Genomic DNA, 21503 nt, shown 5'->3' on the forward strand with positions numbered 1-21503 from the left:
TATATATATATATATATATTTCACTTTCAGTCAGAAGCTTTCAAAACATTATTTTTATTGTCTACAATGTTCCAACCACAGAAAACTAACATGTAGCCAAATTCAATTGCTCTTTGTACTTTCGGTGCCTCTATTTTTTAGTCTTAAATGACGCCCATTTCACTTATTTTTCCTCCAGCTGTGTTTGCGGTCTTAAAAAACAACATTAAGAAAATTTATTTTAACCATTTCTAGCCATTGTTCCTCTGTATGGGGGTTCAATTTTGCACCATTTTCTTGTCAGACTTCCTTCCTCTTTTCTGTAAAATTCCTTTTGCCAAATTACAAAATTAAAGCTCAAATATCCCAGAGGAGCATCAAATCATGCTATTGTTTGCATAATCTTTGGTACCCGAAGCTGAATCTCCAGCCACAATAATAGGAGGAGGTCTCTGTGATACAAACTGTAAGTACTCCATCAATGGGGTACCATTGCTTTAAATTGCAGTACAAAGAAACCCTGTGCACAAAACAGAGATATACAGCTGCAGCAAAGTGTTTGTTTTTTGGTTAACAATAGACAATACAACTAGGTACTGAAATTGACTATAAATATTTTTATTACTGATGTCAGAAGGCAGCTTTGAGATTGCTGACAGCTACAGTTTTCTCTGGTAAGGACAGCACAGATGAGGACATAAACTCAGGGTGGAGGGAAGAAAACACAACGGATTCTGGATTTTACACAAGAGATGATGCATATTTGGACTTGCTTACTTTTAGCGTCAATGAGCCTCTCTCGAGGGGCCGTATCAGAAGAGGACAGCTGCTCTTTGACCTTGGCTATGTCCTTGGGGTGAAGGTAGTCAAACAGGCTCTGACCTATCAGGTCATTCTGGAGACGGCGGATGAGAGACAGAGAGAGAACAAAGGGAATGAAGTCAAACAGGAAACAATACCGACAAGTACACAACTACTTACTCTAAACATCCACTTCTGCAAACAACTTCTTCTTCACACTTCTGACGTCACTGGTGCAATTCTATTTCAATTATTTGATGTGGTAGCTTTTCTGGGAAACTGCAAGGCAACTTAAACCTTTAATTCAAAACTGAACTGCTGAGGCAGACACAATTTCCAACTTGAGTAAGAAAGTTTAAATGATCTGCTGCTTGAATCTGATTATTCAGGGTGATGAAATTATGCTGACTGGTAAGAATGATTTTATCATCCTTTCACCACTATCAGAATCAAAACAAAGCAAATATGAAACATGCGCCAAGTCTTTCATGGTTGAGCAGCTTTAACAACTTCACACCAGCCTTCTGGGTATAAAGCAGTTAATGCACATTAACACTGTCGGCGTACCTGGCTGTAGTTGAGAATCTTGTAGACTGATTCAGAAACAAAGAGGATCTTTCCACGGTCACACCCCACCACAAACAGGAAACCATCAGCAGCCTGCATTATTCAACACACACACAACACTGGAATAAACATGGGGAAATTCAAAAAATATATTTCTTTCATTAAGAAAATGATATAAATTCTTTAAAAATTCCTATTTTGGTCCAGTATTAAGATACAGTATGATTTAGCTCTATAACATACAGCTTGGTGCTTTGATAAAAATAAAGTGAGTATGTTATAGACTGCATGATGAATAAAGGATTGTGCTGTCTATCTAGGTTACTTAACAATGTACCACTAAAACTGCACATCATTAAAGGACCAGTGTGTAACATGTAGGAGGGTCTATTGGCACAAATAGAATATAATATACATATAAATGTTCATAACACCTTACATGGACGCCGTTGTGTTGAACCACGTTTCTACAGTAGCCCAAAACAGACAAACCAAACACTGGCTTTAGATAAAGTCGTTCTACTTTTTTTGTAACCACAGTAGTTTCCCCCTTTGTGCTTGGAAGGGGAGGGTGAAGCGAGGGAGTTGGGATCTGCAACTACACTGCTAGATGCCACTAAATCCTACACACTGGACCTTTAAGTGTTGCATACCTAATCTGTTGTTCTGCACTCACCCTTAGTATCAAGTGCTTCAGTTCATCATCTGAGAGGAAGGAGGGCTTGTAGTTGGCCTCTGTGTACGGGTTGGCTGCACCTGCACACAAAAGTAAACAAGATTTTTGCTATTGTATATTTGTAGATGGACAACAGGATTGTTCAGTACCAAGGGAATCATTGATTATTTGCTATTTACTAATACATTCCCTCCTAATTATCAGGGCGGCACAAATAATCAAAAAAATTACTGAAATTGAAAGTGACTGATTAAAAGTCACATCATCGTGATTTTAGTAGTTCTTTTCAGTGAAAATTAAAATTGTGATGCAAAAATGATCATTCCCACTAATCGTCCATCATACTGAAAAATAATTGCAATATATATTTTTTGTAACCATATCTGGCAGCCCTGGTACTGATTAATCTACCTGTTATTTTCTTAGCTTTAATCATTTTGTCAGTTAAATCTCATTGCATTGTGAAAAATGACCATCCCAGAGCTGAACATGACACTTAAAAATGCTTGTTTTTGCTAATTGACTTACTGACAAGATTAATCTTCGCACTTCTATCTCTGATGCAGTTTCTATTGTCCCATTCAGAAATGGTAAGCTCTGCCAAAGAGCTGTCAATATGTCAAAAAAGAAACCTCACGCTCTTTTGACAGTTGTGTATACTATGTGAATATCATATGTTGGCAGTATTATTTTCAGGCAGTTACTATCCAGGCACAAAATACAGTGATTTTATTAGTTCATCCTAACCTCTGAGTGTCTTCATGTGCTGGACAGCCATGCGCAGAACCGTCAGCTTGTCTAGCTTGCGGGACATGGCGTTACAGGTGGGCACCAGTGACGCGAGCTCGTCGATGAAGCTGTTCATCTTATCCCTGCGACGCTTCTCGATCTGGCTGTGAGCCTCTCTGTGGAGGAAGAAGCACCAGACGTTAGCAGACGGAGATTTTACACAGATTATTCTCCTCTTTCCCACCTTGCTGGCATTAGTCCAACTAAAAAAAAACGTATGCAAAAATCTTTTTGGTTGCATTTCACCTGCTCTTTAAAAAACAGAATCCTAACACTGCATGCTGCAAGAATGCAAATCGGGCATGTTACCCTTCAATGGGCTGCGTTCTTGCACTGCGGATTATCCATCACCTCACAGTCTTATCTAACATGATGTAAATCAGCTAGCTCAACGCTAAGAAAAAACTCCTCTCTGTAGATGACAGATGAAATGCCATTTTTGGTGCTGAGTCTATCCTTCAGGACTGTAAGAACACACCCGAGGGTCTATCCAACTTGTCTGTTCTGCCTCCACTAGCTGCTACTGAAGGGAGAATTCTTTGCACGCAAGAGAAAGAGAGCTTGTCATTAGCCATTAGGTATGCTCTCACAGTCCCTTAGTCCCACATAATGCTCGGATCTATACACTTCAATGTATAAAGTTTCTTATTATCAACGTACACAAAGCTCTCTCTGTTCCCAATCAGACAGAGTGACATTTAATTCATGTAAGAGAGATTAGAAGGCAGGGTGAATGAGAGAGTAAGAGAGAGAACGAAAGGGAGTTTTTATACCTGGCATTCTTAATCCGGCCCTGTTGGTCACTGCAGAGACAAACAAGGAAACATTAGAGAGGGTTGAAAACGGCAAGAAGGAAAGAAAAAAAACTTTTGAGGTATAAATTTATGACACAGGGGTTATTTTAGAGAGCGAGGAAAGGAAAGGGAGGGAGGAAATGGGGCCACGGCTAAACTCACAGGTTCTGTAACCAACCTCATTTGCTGGTTTAAACAGAATCAAAGCTTATGCAACAAGCATAATGCTCTGGGGTTATATCTGACTGTACAATCTGATGACTGATGTAATACAAATATGACGTGGTTTTGATTAAACCTCTTCGCATTCTCTCTCACAAGCACAGTTATATAAAGTGTAACAATGCTCACTACACTGCAAAATGCTCCCATCCCACACAGACTCAAAGGTTCCTTGGTTTTCCTAGACTTCTACAGTTGAAATTAAAGGTTTCAGTTATCCAGTTTTTCTTTTAGACCAGTTAAACTCCACTTAAGGAGAAGTTCACCCAAATTACAAAAGAAAAGAAAATCTAATTTACCTAGTAATATCTAGTCTGCAGACAGTTTGTTGTGTTTGTCCCGGTTTTGAGATATCCATTAGTGTCACTTGGTGGAACTAACAGCAATGTTTCCAAGAGCCTTTTTGGTTTTTTTCCCCCATAAGTTTTACTTGTACAATCCAGCAAACTCCTCCTAACCGCATACATTTGTCTTAAAAATGGCTTCTGGTAACTTGATGGAAATGCCACCTGTTTGTAAGTGAGTCTGCGTTCTGAAAAAAAAAAATTGATCTTCAGAATAACTGACAAGGCTGCATGGTCCGCTCTTATTTGCAGGCAAGACTCATTCACAACAACTTCACAGTGCTACACAGCTTGAAGTCCTGCTGTTGGAAATCAACATCTTCAGCAGAGTCAGAAAATATTACTACAGCTGTCAACATTGTGTGTCACTGCGGAGCTGTACCATGACAGAAATGATGAAAAGTCTGACATGAAATTAGATGACAAACTATGTCTTGCTGAAGCAAAGTGATCCATATCTAAAATAGGAGGCAGTCAGGTCTATATGTCACGGAAATCCATGAGGGATGTGTTCTATTAGAAGTGATGTTACACTGTTGGGTGCTACAGAAGATGTTCTCCTTGCCACTGAACACCCAGAGGCAGCTGTGGGAGCATACGATTATTATATTGGCTAGCAGTCCAACAGTAATGGTAATTAAACATGTACATTATTTTTAACTATTCTATCTCTTGACATGACTGATGTTTTTGTGGGTGCTAACAAGTGCAAACAAAATTCCATCTACCTTCATTGTACTGGTGTGCTGTCACCCTCTCAAGAGACGAATGAAACCCAAACTATCTGCTTTAACAAATATATGATTCTTCTGATTTGGGTGAACCAACCCGTTTGTTGGGTTTGACTGATTTAAAATGGAAACTGGACCGTTTCAGCAGCAGGGAATGGGATACAACTTTAGTAAATACAGCAATACTGAAGATTAAAGGACCCGCTTTATCACCATGGTAATGATGGCCTCTTACCTTCCCAGTTTATCTTTGTCTGGGTCCATGTCACTGAGGAGGAAAAGACAGGAGGTGTTAGTTACAGCAAACAACCACAGCACTTCAGAAAAGTTAAAGCAGGAGGGTTCACTGAGTTCAGTACGTGTGTTTTCCAGTTTATTCTAACATCAATTCATTTCAGGTCATTGAGATTTCAGATTTTGATAAATTAAACTTTGTGCTGAACCTATTAACATGGAGTCGTGGTTGAACTTACTCAAATGAGAAGCCATCAATTCTGCAAAAAAAACCACAAATTGAATGATTAGTTTCTGTCGTGGAGGTATTGGGAAATGTGATTATTTATAATGTGTAAGGTGTGAAAAGCAACACTGGCTGACAGTGTTTGATAGGACACACCGTTTCATAGGGAATGTGACAGACACTGCACAGCCAAAACAGTTACACGAGTGATTCATTCAAAAGATTCTAAACTTCAATCAGTCGTGAGGTTAATGAGGCCAGAAATGCTGCTGTTTTTCTATCTTTCTTTCCTTCCTTCCTTCTGATCCCCTACCTTCCTCCTGTCTTTCTCTCCAACTTTTTTTCTTTTAAGCCACGTGTTGCCTTTGTATTATTTAGTTTCATCTGCATTTCATTTCTCATTATTTCTCACTCCCCCCCCCGCCCCAATTTTCTCCTTCTGTCCCTCCTTCCCGGTGTCCTTACTGGTAATCGGTGGTGCTACCCTTCCTCTTGCGGGTGTAGTCCATGCCAGGTGTGCTGATGGAGCTGGAGATGAGGTCGGTGGAGCTGGGGGACATGAAGTCAGTCATTGTAGACGAGATGTCCATCCTTTGGTCTGCCATCAGGTCATCTGCAGGGCAAAGACAAAAACCTTTGTGATTCATTCTTACCAGTGATGGGTTCTCTGAATGGAGTAGGTAGGGAGTGGGTGGGGCACAGGTGTTTTGTAATAACGGACAACTGTTCTTGTACTGTGGGCGGGTAAATTATGGAGTAGAAATAAAAGAAACAGGCCTGTGTGGTATTTCTTTACATGGCCACAAAACATGAGGTTTGCAGGCTCCTACGTCAACAGGTAAGGGAACAGTGCAGTACAAACTGTTTCCATGGATATTAATTAAAATGCATGTCAAGTGGAGCAGCGAGAAATTCCACTCCCTGCTCCTGCATGGAAAACAAAAAAAAAAGCTGTGTAGTGTAATTTTAGCTTAACCATGTTCAAGCTGTATGATAAAGCTGTGTGTCACAGCGGGGATACAGAGCACACACACACGAAGACCCTTCCTGCAGATCATCACACAAGAGGGTTCTTTTAATTCCCCCTCTTATCCATGATCAGATCATTCTTGAGGTTATTAAATAGACCAGCTGTACGTGTGATTAGAAAAGAGCAGAGGAGCGTGTTGACCAGGCGCAGAGAAATGCAATTCTGTACAGCCAGGCTCACGCTTGCATGCGAATTGGCAAAGAATGGGAAGCGTTGAAATGGTTGATCCTGGGGACACGTACAGTGGTGCCAGTGATAAGGGGAACGCATACCAGAGTGAAACTGGAGCAGGATGGAGCAGGACATATGGCGATGCTCCAAGTTAACTTCAAAAAATTTGCTCTGCGCTCTATCCAAAATCCTCGTACTCCACTCACATGCTCTGATGTCAGCAGATGAAAACACATACTCATGAGGGGCTGCTGATTGTAATAGGTGTGTTTAAATATGTAAATAAACTGTCCACTAAGAACCAAGGCATGTTGAGATTAGTCATGTTATCTTTACTGAACGCAAAACTTGGTGACAAGAAACCCTTATAAAATTTAAAAGGTCAAGATCACAGCGGCCTCGGTGGAAATATCTGCAGTTGGGTGAGTTTCAGGCAAGCAGACAGAAGTTTTAGGGGAAAAGTTAAAAACATTTGCAAACCACTGAGAGTGCTGACACACAGAAGGAAACAGATAATAGATATCCCTTAGGATGAGTCAAAAACATTTGCTGTTGTAACAGGGAGTGTCCCTGTTTAAAAGGGACATTATTATGACGTCACACTCACCACAGATGTTCATCACAGCCTCTGTGTTAAAATCATCTCCTTCCATCCACTCTTGAGCCCTCAACTGTGAACACACAAAAACACCACGGTTACAAATAACTGTCAGTCTCCGCGGGAGTCATGATGAAATTATGCAGACGACAAAAAAAAAAATAGAACACTGAAAGAAAACACATACGCAGTTACAGTTACCTGGACACGTGCGGCAAACATCATGCCATCTAGGTCAAATGTGGAGGCAGAATAAACAGGAAACCACTACTGTCTCTGCAGATTAACAAATATCTCACACTTGATTTTTTTTTTTTCAAGGAGATTTAGGTCATACAATATCAGCTACATGAAAGAAAGAAATGTAAGTCATGGTGATGCGTCGGTGTTCCAGTCAGGGATGCCAACCGTTATCGGTTAACCACGAGCTGCCCGACTGATATATCTGCACATCGCGCACATATTGGTATTATACTGCAAGTTTATCCAGCAGAGCGCACTGCAAGCAGCACAGAGTAAGAAAGTAGTGTCAACTAGAATTGGTTGACAATGAATATTTTAAATGATTTAACATGTTAAAGAAACATTTCCTTAAGTTATTTGTTTAAGAAAGCAGCCTCCCTTTGCATAGTCCTATTTGTGCACAATCCACATAGAAAAGGTCTATTTTAATTTTCCATCATATGGTTCAGGATATCGTTCATTTTATATTCTTGACCAGTTACAGATATCAGTCTTTAGGTCAATTTGCATATACACTCTGCTAATGGCACAACTGTTTCATCTTTCATTACCACACCCAAAAGTGATGTCACAGTGTACTGAAACACCCTGAAGTACAGTTCTACATCATTGGGGCGAAGATGAGAAATGGAACCACTGGATGTAAGAGAAAACGTTTTTTTAGAAGTTGTTAAGTTACTCTTTAATAAGTTAATTAGACAGTTGGTGTGCTTGGTCTGTTGTTGAGTTAAATGAATCACAACACAGCACAAATTTGCTTAAATTGTCCATACTATCAACACTGGTGGAATAGAATTTCAGCACATTACTGATTTGACAAATAGTTGCCTTACCACAGCATCGTGGATGAGTCAGCATAAAGCTCCCAACTTGCCAGTGTTGGTAAATACCAGCCAGCAGCAAGGATTAACAACAATGCACTTTCATGGCTTGTTCGACTCAGTTATATGGATGGATAATGGAGATGGAAATGTACTTACAAAGTCCCTAGTGGGCATTACTTTGCAAACTCTGCAATTCCACCTAGCTGTCACCGTGTTATTTCCTTTTCCTTCAAATCTTCCGTGCACTTGCTGACACACTAAACTTGGATTGGATTTTTTTTTTACACTGGGAGGTAAACTTACAAAACACTTACGCTTACAAAAAGTTCACCTATTTAAAAACAACTCCAATGACCATCAGGCTTTTGAGAGCTGCCATTATAGGACCCTGTAAACTTGACAGGATGAATAAGTACCAAACATTACACGTATTTTCTGTTAATGTATTCAACTCTCTGGCAGTTCTCCCGTGAGTCAGGCGGATGCAGAGGATCAGTGGGCAGCCTTCCTTGGTTCAAATTCAGCTCACTGAAATATGAGTGGGAACAGCTTGCACATGGACAACAGAGCTGCATCAGTTACCTGGATAGGAAACTGGAACAGGTCTCCTGGACGGGCCTGGTATTGTCTGGGTCAGTCTGGTCTGCTTTGTGCTGATTTGGTTTGAGTCTGGTTTGATTCAGCCTGACCTAGTTTCATCCAGTTCGATGTGGTCACTCTGCCCCGATATGATCTGATCCTTAAGGAGCTGCTGCAACCCGTCTACACCTGGAGAGAGACGAAGCGTGAGGTCAGTCAGGTGGAAATCTAATCTTTCACAAATGTAGGATATAAACAGGAACACATACAGTGTAGAGTACATTATTTACACGTAAGATGACAAAACTTGATTAAAAGCAAAATACGGAACACACAATGTTGGCCGCTCCTGCTGACCTGAAAAATGTCATAACTGAATCTGGGCTAATTGAATCATTTCCTGAAGCTCCATTATGCACAGATAAAAGCTCAAAGCAGATTTTCTATATTCTCTAAAACTTGTATGCAAACCTGACATGATTCCTCAATGTTAACACTTCAAAGCCGACTGACAATTTCCTTATTAGTAGTAACTCAATATGAATGGCAGGGATTACTTGACCTGGAATTCTAGACTATCCCATAACGGGCTCCAACAGCCCCTCTGATACTGCTGCTGACTATAGTGATGGCCATTCTCGCACAGCACATGCGCAGTTTTCAAATTTCTTTGTCATTCGAATCTCATTTATAGCCTGTGATTGTTGATTTTATCAGCTAAAATAGTAATTGGCAGATTTGATCAGATGTAGCCAGCCAGTTCAGCTGACGCTTAATTAAAAGGACCAGTGTGTAGGGTTTAGTGGTGTCTAGGGAATCCTTTCAGTCATATTTTGTTGCACAGCTGTGATTGGACAATCACTGTTCAGGCTGTTGGCAAACAGTCAACTGCATGGATGAACAGTCCTGTAGAGGTATAACCTCCACTGGTGAGACGTTCAGGTTACTCAAGTAGGAGTCATGCTTGCCTTAACCATTTGTTTATTTAACATGCTGTTTTGGGACTTTTATTTACTGTTACTGATGAAAATCGGCATCTTACTACTACTACTACTACTAGATTTTCATCAGTAGTAGTAGTAGAACACAGTGTGAAGCCATGGTGCATGCAGACAAACAAGAAGCTACAGTACCCCATCCAAAAAGAAAACACTATTACACAATCCAGTATTCTTAATAATGTAAGACTGTACAATGTTTATTAAGGAAAAATGACGACACAATAAAAGCCAGTCAGAGAAACTGCGACTGCTTCCTGTGAGGGTTTTGAAAAAAGTCACTTTTGTGGGTCGCCTAAATGCTTAATGTGCAGTGGCAACAAAATGCAAAGCTCAAGAAGCACTGTTGAAGTATCAGGCAGCAGAGTACTAGGTCAGGACAGGCCCGGTGAGCTCTTTTACTGGGACAAAGCTCTGGGCTAGAAGGGGAAAACCACTATGTCATGATTGAACACTGAAAGGAGCTGGTGCTGGAGTGGAAACTGGGTCAGCCAGTCTCTATGGTCTCAAAACCAGCCAGCCTCAATTTCCATCCACCACCTACTTCTACTTCATCAGTGAGTCAGCAAGCCATTCAGCTCCGTTTCCCTGCTCTACACACCCACTCACACAGTCAGGAAGCAGCCAGCAAGCCGGTTCATGAACCAAGGAAACATCCAGGCAGAAGGTCCAATCTCACAAATCACAAGCCTTGTTCAGTGATGGAAACAGTTCTGGAGCGGTGGGGAAAGATTTTATTGCTATCCTTGAAGATGCCAATGCTTATCAATACAAATAAAAATGTGTGCATAAGGGAGAGCTGTTGTGCAATCAGTTAACTGTTAAGTAATCACAAACATAGCGAAGTCAGCGGTGAGAAGAGTCCAAGCTTGTGCATCTATTTGACTAACTGACATTTTCAGTGCAGCAGCTGTGAAAAATCACGCTTTCAAGAATCGCAACCAACTTCATCAAACTAGTATACAAGCCGTGATCATGAAAACAGAATGAAAGAGAAACTCGTCATATATATATATATATATATATATATATATATATATATATTTCTAATGGAGGTGGAATTATACGAATGGAATCCTTTTTGAAAAACCACAGTACTGTAGCAAAATCAGTGCCGTCTGGTTATCAGAACTTTGCCATCAACTTACCGAAGTATGGCCTCTCGTGACATCCCTCGTATGTCGTCGTATGTCCCTGACCACCGGCCACATTCAGTGAGCCTAGTGCATTCTCGGTGCAGACTGCCAGTGTAACAAGGTCACTGTGAAATGCACTTGTCAATGTGTAATAAACGGCAGCTTCTTTACTGGGTGGACAAGGTTGGGGAATCACACAGCAACTCACAAAACAAAGCAACAGCACCCAGAGCACCCGTATCGGTTGGAGGCGTTCTTCAAAGCGTCTGATATCTGAATAACTGAAGGTGCTTTCACACAGTGAGCGTCACCTCTGAGAGGGGAGGGCGGCTGCAGCTATCATGAATGAGCACGGCTTCTTGCCGCTGCATTCAGAGTTCATCATGGTTCAACTTCTTTTTAAACTTGTCGCCGTGGCTCGCCATGTCACCACTGGAACCACAGGAACCACAGGAACCACAGAGAGTGAAGAGATCTATTTTACTGGTATCCTGGTTCCCCGAAGTGCACACACCTCAAAGCAGTCTATTTACGTCTACATACTCACGTGAGAAACCAGTTGTTGTCAATGAGCTGTACCATGCTCGTCGGATTAGCCCGGTTAGCCAACCTCATATAGTGTTGCCGCCATCAATGGCAAACACACAGTGAAGATGGACAACTGAATGCCAAAATTGTCAAGTGCCAAAACTGAAGAATGTCTGCGGGAACACTTCATGTAAAGTCACTTACAACAGGATCACCCAAATGTGTTACTGAGTGGAACGAGACAAAAACAGACTGCCAGGCAAGTCCTCCTCCTCACTGCAGATCCAGACTGTGCCACAGCAATAACTAATGCTATAGGAATGTTTATTGCTGCAGCTATGTGACCAGACCAGAACGTTGGTCAAAGTGGCTTGAGCATACAATGATGTCTTTCAAGTGTGTGTTTTTACTTTGTTTATCCGTTGTTGCTTGGCCCTGGTTATAAACAAGTGCGGAGAGGTCTCACGCCAGGGGCGTTACTGACAATTTTGTTCTTTTTTTCTTCTTCTTATAACAATATGTCTGTATTTGAGTCCCTTAACTGCTTCAGTAAGAATTATGGCAAACGCAGCACTGTTTCATGTTTAAATTTAAATGATACCAACGTCATTTTCTGCATTTTCTTTTTGCCCTGCTGTACCGAAAACACTGCCCTCCAAACCGAGGTACACGCCATGCCAGGACTTTTTTCCACCATTACACCCCTAATAAATGTTTATGACAGTAATGAGCAAAACATGCTCCGTTAATCATGTCATATTGCTGACCATTTCCTCTAGTTGAAGCTACAATCTGCTGTGTTTAGCTGCATGATGAGATTATAGTCGGAGGTAGCTGGGAGGCCCCAGCACTGCACCCTGCTGCTGCCGCTGTCTGGAAGCACCTTAAGTCCCTGCACACCCACACAGGTGTTGTCAGTTAATCTTTCTGATTAGACCCCTAGTCAGCTTGAACTTAGCAAGAGTGACCTGAACGCTAGGGGTCACATCGCTTCAACGGGATGAAAGACGGTGTGTTTTTAACGTTTTAACTGAATGCAGTTGCACACTACAGAGGAGCGGGGCAACGCGAATGCCACAACTGAGCTCCACAGGCACAGAGATGACGTGAGATGAGATGATTTTGGTTTGAATTTGCATCTTCTGGTGTGGCGATGACGCTGCACGGCTTCTTTGAGGAGTGGATTCGTCTTTACAGACTGCAAAAAGACTCACCAAAATTAAACTGCAGCGGCGTGTTGTAAGGAACGATGATTATTTCACACCTTATCGTCAACCGTTAAGAAGTTGAGCGAGGAAGCATAGATTAAACAGCATTCTGCAAAGCTGGCGCAGATTTATCAGTTGCATCCATGTGGGTGATATCAGCAGTTGGAATGCCGCTTCAAACACTTCCACTCTGGAAAAGTGTGCCAGAGCGACCATGGGCAGAGCCTGTGACGCGGGCATGGAGCCAATCATTTTCCATATGCCAGGAGTGGCCCAATTAAAGGTGTTGTTTACCTCGATGATGTGTGAGAAGTCTGACGTCATCCAAACCGAAGAAAGCCCCTACTTGCGGCTCTTCCATCTAACAAGCTCACCACAGCTGCTGCTTTTGTCTGACCCAACAAAGATTTAACCCCAAAGGATTTACAGCCATACACGACTCACCTGTGACCATATGTATGCCCATATCCTGACATAAGCACCGTTCTCACAGCACAGGAAAAACAAACAAACCGTCCGAGCGGTGTAATGTCTGTTCAGTAAATACGAAGCAACCGCCAGTAGCCAGTACGTTACTATAAAGACTGGAGACGAGGGAAGCAGCTTGCGTGGCTCTCACCAAGGACAACGAGATCCGCCTAACGACAACTGCAAGTTAAGTGCAGTAACTAACACGCTGTATATTGTCCATTTAACCTGTACAAAAAACATGTAAAAACCCATAATATGCCGTCTTGTCACATGTCTTTTTCCTAATGTTTCCCCATCTCATCAACCTCTGAACAATAGTTTAAGGACACGCAATATAGTAAAACAAGTCACACTGCGACCATTTAGACAGATATTACGACTGTGATATTATTCACGATTGGTGCGAATGATTTGCATCACTCCATTTTTTATTTTCAGAGAAAAAAAACCCAGCTAGAATTGATTTCTTACATCTGGAAAACAAGATTTGCAGCACTAAAGTAATTCATTCAAATGTTGTTTGGACGTTGGACACTATATTGTGATTTCGGTTATATTCTGATTAATTGTGCAGCCCTAGTTTGTCGTTTGATCTTTATGATCAACACGGTGGTAAACTGCGGTGCTGCTGAGTCCTCACAACAAACTTCTGGTATCAAAATGCCCTCGTGGCAACATTGATCAAGTGATAAACACTAATGTAGGTTGCTACCTGTCGATGAGTAAAAACAACAACACTTGTCAGTCCAAGTCTGAAGTTCAAAGAGGATGTCTCTCTTGTCATGAGAAGGTTAATGCATAAACTACTGATAACACTATGGCTGATTTATGAGAGAGATCTGGACAGAAATCAGAAACATTCAACAATCCAGCCAATACCAAAAGCTATTCAAACCTCTTAAAATAGACACAGAAATAAATGCCACTGTACACTGTTCATCAGCAATTGGCAGAATTGTTCACAATTCACATTCACAGTGGACACCCACTGGAAAAGCCTGTGTGTTAAAAAAAAATCCCATCTGTGAGGATTCATGCTGGTGAGCAATTTATGACTCAGACGAATAAATGACAATGAGAAGCAACGATCCCTCCTCCTGTTGGACACCTCCACACCAAACCCTGTGCGCCATGAGCCAAAGTTTAGCATCCCTGCTTCTAAAAAAAAAAACAACACACAACGAAAGGCACTGATTGTAGCTGGTGCACAATGTAACCAAATCCCAGAGCCCAATATCACGATGATCATCTTTTAGCAACCACTGCGGACACTGCAGAAACCGAGCGCTCGCCACATTTCCACTGCCAAAGCCAACACAGGCTCTCGATGTTTCAGAACCAAACAGTGGCCTGCTGTTCAGGTGTCGCTGGGGGTTGCGACCACGCGTTACTGTGTAATCCGAGGAGACACCACGGCGGGATGGATGCTGTCGAAGAAACCACCAAGGCCTGTTTACATCGCTAGCGTGCTAGCGTTGCATAGCATTGTTCGGTGAGTCGCCCGCACTCGGGTCACGTTAAGTTAACGTTTCACAAACCCGCGGACCGGTACTCACCGATGCACGAGCTTCCTCGGAGCCCCGGTGTTAGCGGACAACACCTAAAGCTAGCCTGGCACACCGGGGGCGCTTCCCCCTCCTACCTTTGGTCCGTAACAGCCTTTAGTCCCGTTGACTAATATTAGCATACAGCTGCTAACGTTAGCGAAGAAACGCTAACTGTCAAGAGTTGGCCAGCGAGCTAACGTCCCTCCTCCTGCTCTAGAAAACCACAGTGACATGACCACAGCGCTGGGAAAACATCGACGGTATCCATCATGAATTAAAGCCCAGCACCGTCACCAACATGCAATACCGATACGCCGTAGGCTCGTGTTCTTTGTATACTTACAGTGGGTCCTATGAGATTAGTCCGTCCATTGAAAGCCGCCGGTAATATGTAATAGCAGCCCACAGAACTGTGACATAAACGATTTTCGATCGGTGACCCAGTTTCTCTTCACCGTCATGCCTGTCGGACCACTAACCTAGTTTTTCAACCAATGGCGTTGGTGCTACCGCCGTAGGTGCCCCTCCAGCCAATCAGACACAAGTTCAGGCTGGGGAAATATGACGGGCGTGCTGGCTGGCCAATGAGCGCCGGGGTAGAACGGAATGCACAGGCCACTTGTGTGTGAGAGTGTGTATCATGGATAACACTGCATCACGAGTCATACAGTCGGTAGGGTTGGACACGAGCCGCCCATAGTGGCATTATAACGTATTTTCATACTATGATTTATTTTGACACCGGTGAACCTTCAAGTTCTTACACTGAGTGTGGACATTATGAGATGAGACGATGATGAAATGTTTCTAATTACAATGAAATGACATTTTGATTTTATTTCTATGTCGAATTATCCTTTTCTATGTGTGTAAAATGAAGGAACTGCTAACTTTTATTTCGTTATACAACCTTATGTTGTACAATGATAAATACATTTCCTTAATTCCTTGATATGAGGGGTAAAAATAAAGAAACATTACAAGTATAGTGTTTTATAAGATTGTTGTAAATCACTGAGAGAATCACTTTGAGGAAAAATGCATTCATTATGTTTCTTCACTGCTGTAGTCGTTTTTTTCTTCATGGTCTGAATGTACAAAAACAGGTGAAGGTGAACTTCTTTAGCTGATTTATTATGATTTTAGTTTTGTTAGAGTGAATATTGTAACTTTGTTTAAATGGAGGCATCCAAAGTCAAGTACTCGAACATTGATTGAAGTGCTGTGCAATGTGCACATTGGCGACTCCTGCTGGTCATATGTTTACCTCTTTTACTGTCCAAACACTCAATAAATACTGTAATCTGAAGGTCAAATGTGATTTTTTTTCATTTATTTGAAAACTGAGAAATAAAGTAAAAACACATGCAGCAGACATTTATGACCATATTTACCAACTATGGGGCCTTCGAGGGCCTGTGGGCCCCTATTGACCCCATGTTTGTGGTCATAAGTTGGATAAATAGGGTACATAAGCATATGCATTTACTTGTTTACATTAACATGCATCTTCTAGCTGTATTTTCTTGGCATTGTTTACCGGTGTTAACAGCCCACCTTTAAAACCCTCTATTAAAACCCACATATGATGCAAGGTGGAGGTGTTATAAGTGCATATAACATATATCATATAAAGCATATATTAAAGGAGTAAAATGTATTATATTCTTGTCATGTTTCCTTTGTGTGTTTGCTCTCATTGTGACTGTAATTATATTTCAGAGATAAATTTGAATATTTCTGTCCAATGTGTCTTCTTTGGATAGTTCGCATCGAGTGGAGAGTGATTCTGTCGGTAATTGTTCAACGCACAGTTGGATTCCAGACGATGAGTGGACACAGACGGGTTGTGCTGTGGTTTTCATATTCTCATTGAAATAATGGTTTGATATGTAAAAAGGACTTTTTTAGGATCATTATCTCACTGTTGCTTTTATCTTTCTGACAAAAGAAGTTTGACAATATTTGTTCCTGTTCCCATTTTGCACTGAAACCCAATCACCAGGCTACATTTAGTACATTTAGATAATGTACAATGCACTGTTACACCCTGTTTCAACTGATTTTAAACTGCTACTAGGAAAAGAAACCATCTTATTACATGAAAATAAAAGAATTAAAGAGTAAAAGAAACATGTTCTGCTACAAGTTGTTGTTTTTTCAAAAGGTTCAGTAAATGATTTATCTCCATGGTAATAATGGAATCAGTGATCCCTGATAATATTTAACATTTATATGATTTTAGTACATTGTATTCCTGTGGATTATTCATGTTGCATTACCACTCTCTTGTTTAATTACTACTACTATTATTTATTTATTTATTTATTTATTTATTTATTACCAATTTCAGACCATGCTCATTTTCTCAAAACAACAATAGTTTTCATTCAGCCTGTGGCAATACAAATCATATAGTGAGACAGCGATAAACCAGCCACTGGAAGCATACTTGAATCTGGTCTGACTTCATACTTTATATTCTTTTGTCTTGTGCCCTAGAACACGTATTATATCACACATGTTTCGTAAGAGCAGCCTAACCTCATTTGGTTAATGACGCATTTCTTTTTATTTCCTGATCCAAATTACTGAATGAATCAATGAGAAAACAAGGTCAACAACATGAAGAAACTGGTGTAATAAATCAAAAGGTAAAAATAAGGTCGATTACAAAAAGGTTTGATACAAAAAGGACACTGCTGACACTGTAACGAACACTTTTCTCACATATACTTTTAACATGAAACATCCTAGCCAGACACGCATAAATCAGTTACATCAGAAACAAATGTTAGGCCTATTATACATCATGTCAAAAGAGATCGAAATAGTCCAAGTGCCGTGGATTGTAAAAATACATTGTGCCACTAGATGGCAGTGTTGAGTCATGTTAAACCAACACAGGTCATAGTGAGCACAGGCCTGTAGGTTTCTGTTTCATCTGTGAGGTGTTCTTAAAGTTTTAACAATACCTTCAACTCTTTTTCTTGAGGTGCAGTGGAAATATAGGAGGTCGTAAGACAAACTGTATAACTTTTTATGGAGTTTAATGTCTTTAAATTCAAATTATCCTGCAAAATATTCAGATTACCGCCTGCATTTCGCTGCTTTCATGTACTGTCGGATATATTTAAATTACTTTATTAGGCCTGTCAGTGTTGCCAACATGCAATGTCAGATTATGAATAGTATGTCGTTTAGATTTTAGTGTGGCATTTAAATAAGGGTTGGCATTATGTGTAAACGATCAACATTGGTTGGATCCGTACATGATGAACAGATTCTTATTGCAAGTAATTAAAGATCCACTTCAGACATGTAATAAGATATGTACCAAAAGTCAGCTTGGAACAATAATGTGTGTCTAATATGTGTGGGGTTTTTTTGCAACAAAAGTACAATTTCCACATTAAAATCCTTAAAAAGTGAATCTGCTCTTTCTACCTCATTAAAAAAATCCACATTCTATTAATATGTATTTTTTTCCCCCACAAGATGTCTCCTCCTTCACTGTAAGTCCATTGTCAGTGGATGTGCTAAACTGCACACTGGACCATCCTTCTAGTGTCAAACTGTGCACATAGATCATTCTGCACCCTTGAACATCACACTGTGGGAAAGAGAAGAAACATATTTCTTCACTTTAATTCATTAGTTTTGTTCGCATTAAAGTAATAATTAATGAGCTGCCTTACTTCCGTGGCACTTGGCTCCATATCTATATCATATATTCATTATCTTAACAAAAAGCTCGAATGAATCTAATGACGGGCATTAGAAGAGCGCGCGGGATATTCCGAGGGGCTCGTGAAGGCATCGTGCCTATCACATGGCAGGTGATAGTTGAGGAAGCTCGCGCATTAGTCCAGCGCAGAGTACGGAGGAGGGACAGCGCAACAGTCCGCAGCACCTTGCATGTGTGAGTGTGTTTCTATGTGTGTGTGAGGGGGGCATGTGTGCGCGCTTGTGTGTGTGTGTGTGTGTGTGTTTGTGGGCTCACTCTGTCAGAATTAAGGATTAAGTTCGATAAAGCCTCAGAGGAGTCGCATTTCGTAAGTAACATAACTGCATGAAGCTCATTCCTGTAGTACTGTGCTGCTGTAATACACATAATCAAAGTGTCATATAGCTCTTTCCTATGGGGGGTTCCTGTGAATATTACACTGCTACTGGAGGAGGTAAGTTTGTTCTAAACTTATAGCATTTGAGAGTAACAATAGACAAGTTGCTGGAGTTAAGGGACTGTCCCAATGGAATAATTGTGCGGCTTTAACAGGAAATAGTCATTTAAACTTTTCTTTTTTCTTCTTTTTAGCGCAGTGAAATGGCTCATGGACCATTGCCACTAATGAAAAACAATGATTTGATAAAGATATACGTTTTAAAATGTAGAAATGTGTTCTGTGGTGGGTAGTAGATGAGCTTACAGTGACATTAACACACCCTTCATCACTTGTATGAACTATACTAATGCCAGTATGAGAGTATTCCTATGATAATGCTGCATGTGTGTTCATCTCTACCATAAGTACGTCTTAATAGCTCATGTTATTAATACATTATTCCTTTAACAGCCATGTACTGTATCATATATGGAACAGGTGTACTGTGGAATGTTAAACACGCTCTTTTATTCTATAGGCTGGACTTTTTCTTGCGTGCCAGCTATTTGGGCTTGTGTACGCGACAGAGAACACGGTAGGCCTACTTTTCTGGTGACTCTGGTGCCTCTCTCTGCTCGCTCAGTCATGTACTGTCAGCTTGGGGCTATTAAATGGTGTTTAGTTGCTCTGACACATGCTGTGTAATTGCAGATCATCAATTTCTGACAGCGTGAGTAAAGGAGGGAGGGAGGGAGAAAAAGAGGGGATGCTGATATGCTAATGGGGGAATATCAAGGCTGATGTGTGGCTCCCCTCTGCTGAAGCATCTGCTGCAACTGACACTGGAGATAGCACACACACACGCACACACACACACGCGCGCGCATGCACAGACATCACAGACGGGCGACTTGAGAGAGCTGAAGGAGACTCCTGCCACTGAATACAGCAGGCCGGTGCCTCTTTTCTATTGCAAATCTCATTTAAAAGGGAGGCAGTTGAAAGGCATCGTCGCCACTGACGACAGTGAATTGATTAAGGCGGCTTTGGTTAGCACTTGGGTGGCGTTAGCACTTAGAAACAACAGAGGAAACAAAAACAGCAGCTGAAGTGAAGAGGCGACAGATAAATGCCCAAATGTGATATATAAAAGAGTTTGTTTTGACAGTGTTATTAGCCCACTTTGGGGTAGGCTTTAAAGCTGTTTGTGCACATATGCACGCATGCATAGGGTGCACTCATTGGATCAGCAGATGATGACACTCATCCCTGTGATCAAAGCCGCTCGTGTAATACCAAGAGTCGCGGTTTCCCTCCGCAGCCGTGTACAGTAGGTTCAGATGATTGCTCTGTCATCTTAACTGCTGCTCCTAATCACACCGCGGCTGCGGTCCACTGGAGGTGATCCACTGTTCCCCGGTGGTGAAGAGAGAGATGAATAAGAGAAGAATGAGAGATACAGGTGAGATTAAAGCAGAGGAACTGCTAGAAAAGGGAGTTGAGAGAGGAAGAGCCAGAGGAGGGAAAAGGGTAGAGACCAGGAAGACAAAGTCAGGCTGTTAATCTACAAGGAATAATCCTCTGCTTGCTGAGGGAGTGGAAGAAAAGATAGTGGCGGAGAGAGAATGGGGGGAAAAAAAGCAGAAAAAAATGAAATAACTGTAGTCTATTAGAGGTTATCTTTGGTTTGCTGTCAGGGGAGGAAAGGAAATGAGAAAAAGGTGGTAGAGAAGAGCAGAGGATAGATGCTACGCGGGCTGTAGTCATAGAGAAAAAGAAAGAAAGAGTGCCTCTTGGCCATCCTTGGATTTCTAGAAAAGAGAGAAAGTAAGGGAATGGATTAGGATTTTTAAAACTTTGCTTATTTGACAGTCCACACTACAGCAGCCCAACATATGAGTGGGTGAGGGATGAGTCAAGGGTTTAACATGTGACAAAGGAAAGCACTGTGTTGGTGGAAATGCTTAATATATGAAAATATGCGGATAGAATGTATGACCATGGAGTGTCATGGAACGTCACAACAACTTTAATCCTCTTTTTGAGTGTGTTCACTGCGCAGCCCGTGCTGTCTGTGCGTGGCGCGCTCTCTTACAAGCCTCGTGTTGTTTGAGGTAGAATGATAAAAGGTTGGAGATGACTCACTGCACGGTGTTTGACTGAAAACCAAGCCTAAATGTGTTTACATCTTGACAATAGGGGGAAATGTTTGACAGCACATGTGGTTCTTTGAAATAGTTTGATATTGTCTGTTGTGTAGGTTTGGTTTTAGAAGTGGGGAGGAAGTAAAACAATCTTCAACAAAAAACCCTTTCAACATGTGAGTGCTATTTCCTGCGTTTATACTGTATATTTATATTAATCTGTTTATGGAAATTGTTATTGGGCTTTACAAATGAATAATACACTAAAACTTAAAGCAATAGTCCAGGCTTTTATTTGCTTTAATCACTGACCTCAACCTGCCTTTATTTGGAACAGGCCTCTATATGGGACAGGCCTTTAATTCCTTTAAAACTCTTGCTCAGCAAAGATGGGAAATAGCGAGACAGCCTAATGTAGGGAGAGAGAGAGAGAGACATTTCAGAATTACCATTAGCCTACCTTAGATTTTGTAGCCAGCAACCACAATAATCCCAACTTGGATTCATTTTTATGAAAAAACCTTTTGATTCTTTTAATTTGTGGACCCTTACGGACT

At 41.2% G+C, this 21503-nt stretch overlaps 2 protein-coding genes across 3 annotated transcripts in view; one reads left to right on the forward strand and one right to left on the reverse strand.

Moving 5' to 3' along the window:
* The window catches only part of arntl1a (aryl hydrocarbon receptor nuclear translocator-like 1a), a 27765-nt gene extending 12571 nt beyond the window's left edge, over window positions 1–15194 (reverse strand). Inside the window, exons 1-11 of the mRNA XM_035664649.1 lie at window positions 15040–15194; window positions 8812–8997; window positions 7172–7235; window positions 5829–5976; window positions 5377–5397; window positions 5139–5171; window positions 3586–3615; window positions 2771–2928; window positions 2024–2103; window positions 1348–1440; window positions 757–874 (exon numbers count right to left, since the gene is read on the reverse strand). Coding sequence (XP_035520542.1) covers window positions 757–874; window positions 1348–1440; window positions 2024–2103; window positions 2771–2928; window positions 3586–3615; window positions 5139–5171; window positions 5377–5397; window positions 5829–5976; window positions 7172–7217 — 727 coding nt within the window. The 5' untranslated portion in view covers window positions 7218–7235; window positions 8812–8997; window positions 15040–15194. The remainder of the gene's footprint in view (window positions 1–756; window positions 875–1347; window positions 1441–2023; window positions 2104–2770; window positions 2929–3585; window positions 3616–5138; window positions 5172–5376; window positions 5398–5828; window positions 5977–7171; window positions 7236–8811; window positions 8998–15039) is intronic.
* Window positions 15195–18579: 3385 nt separating this feature from the next.
* ppfibp2b (PPFIA binding protein 2b) overlaps window positions 18580–21503 on the forward strand; it is a 79555-nt gene continuing 76631 nt past the window's right edge. For both annotated transcript variants that reach the window (XM_035664570.1, XM_035664569.1), the window contains exon 1: window positions 18580–18751. The gene's annotated coding sequence lies outside the window, so the exon portion shown is untranslated. The remainder of the gene's footprint in view (window positions 18752–21503) is intronic.

The sequence above is a fragment of the Morone saxatilis genome, unplaced genomic scaffold, assembly GCF_004916995.1.
Source record: "Morone saxatilis isolate NCDOM2014 unplaced genomic scaffold, NCSU_SB_2.0 Contig2, whole genome shotgun sequence".
Classification (NCBI taxonomy): domain Eukaryota; kingdom Metazoa; phylum Chordata; class Actinopteri; family Moronidae; genus Morone; species Morone saxatilis.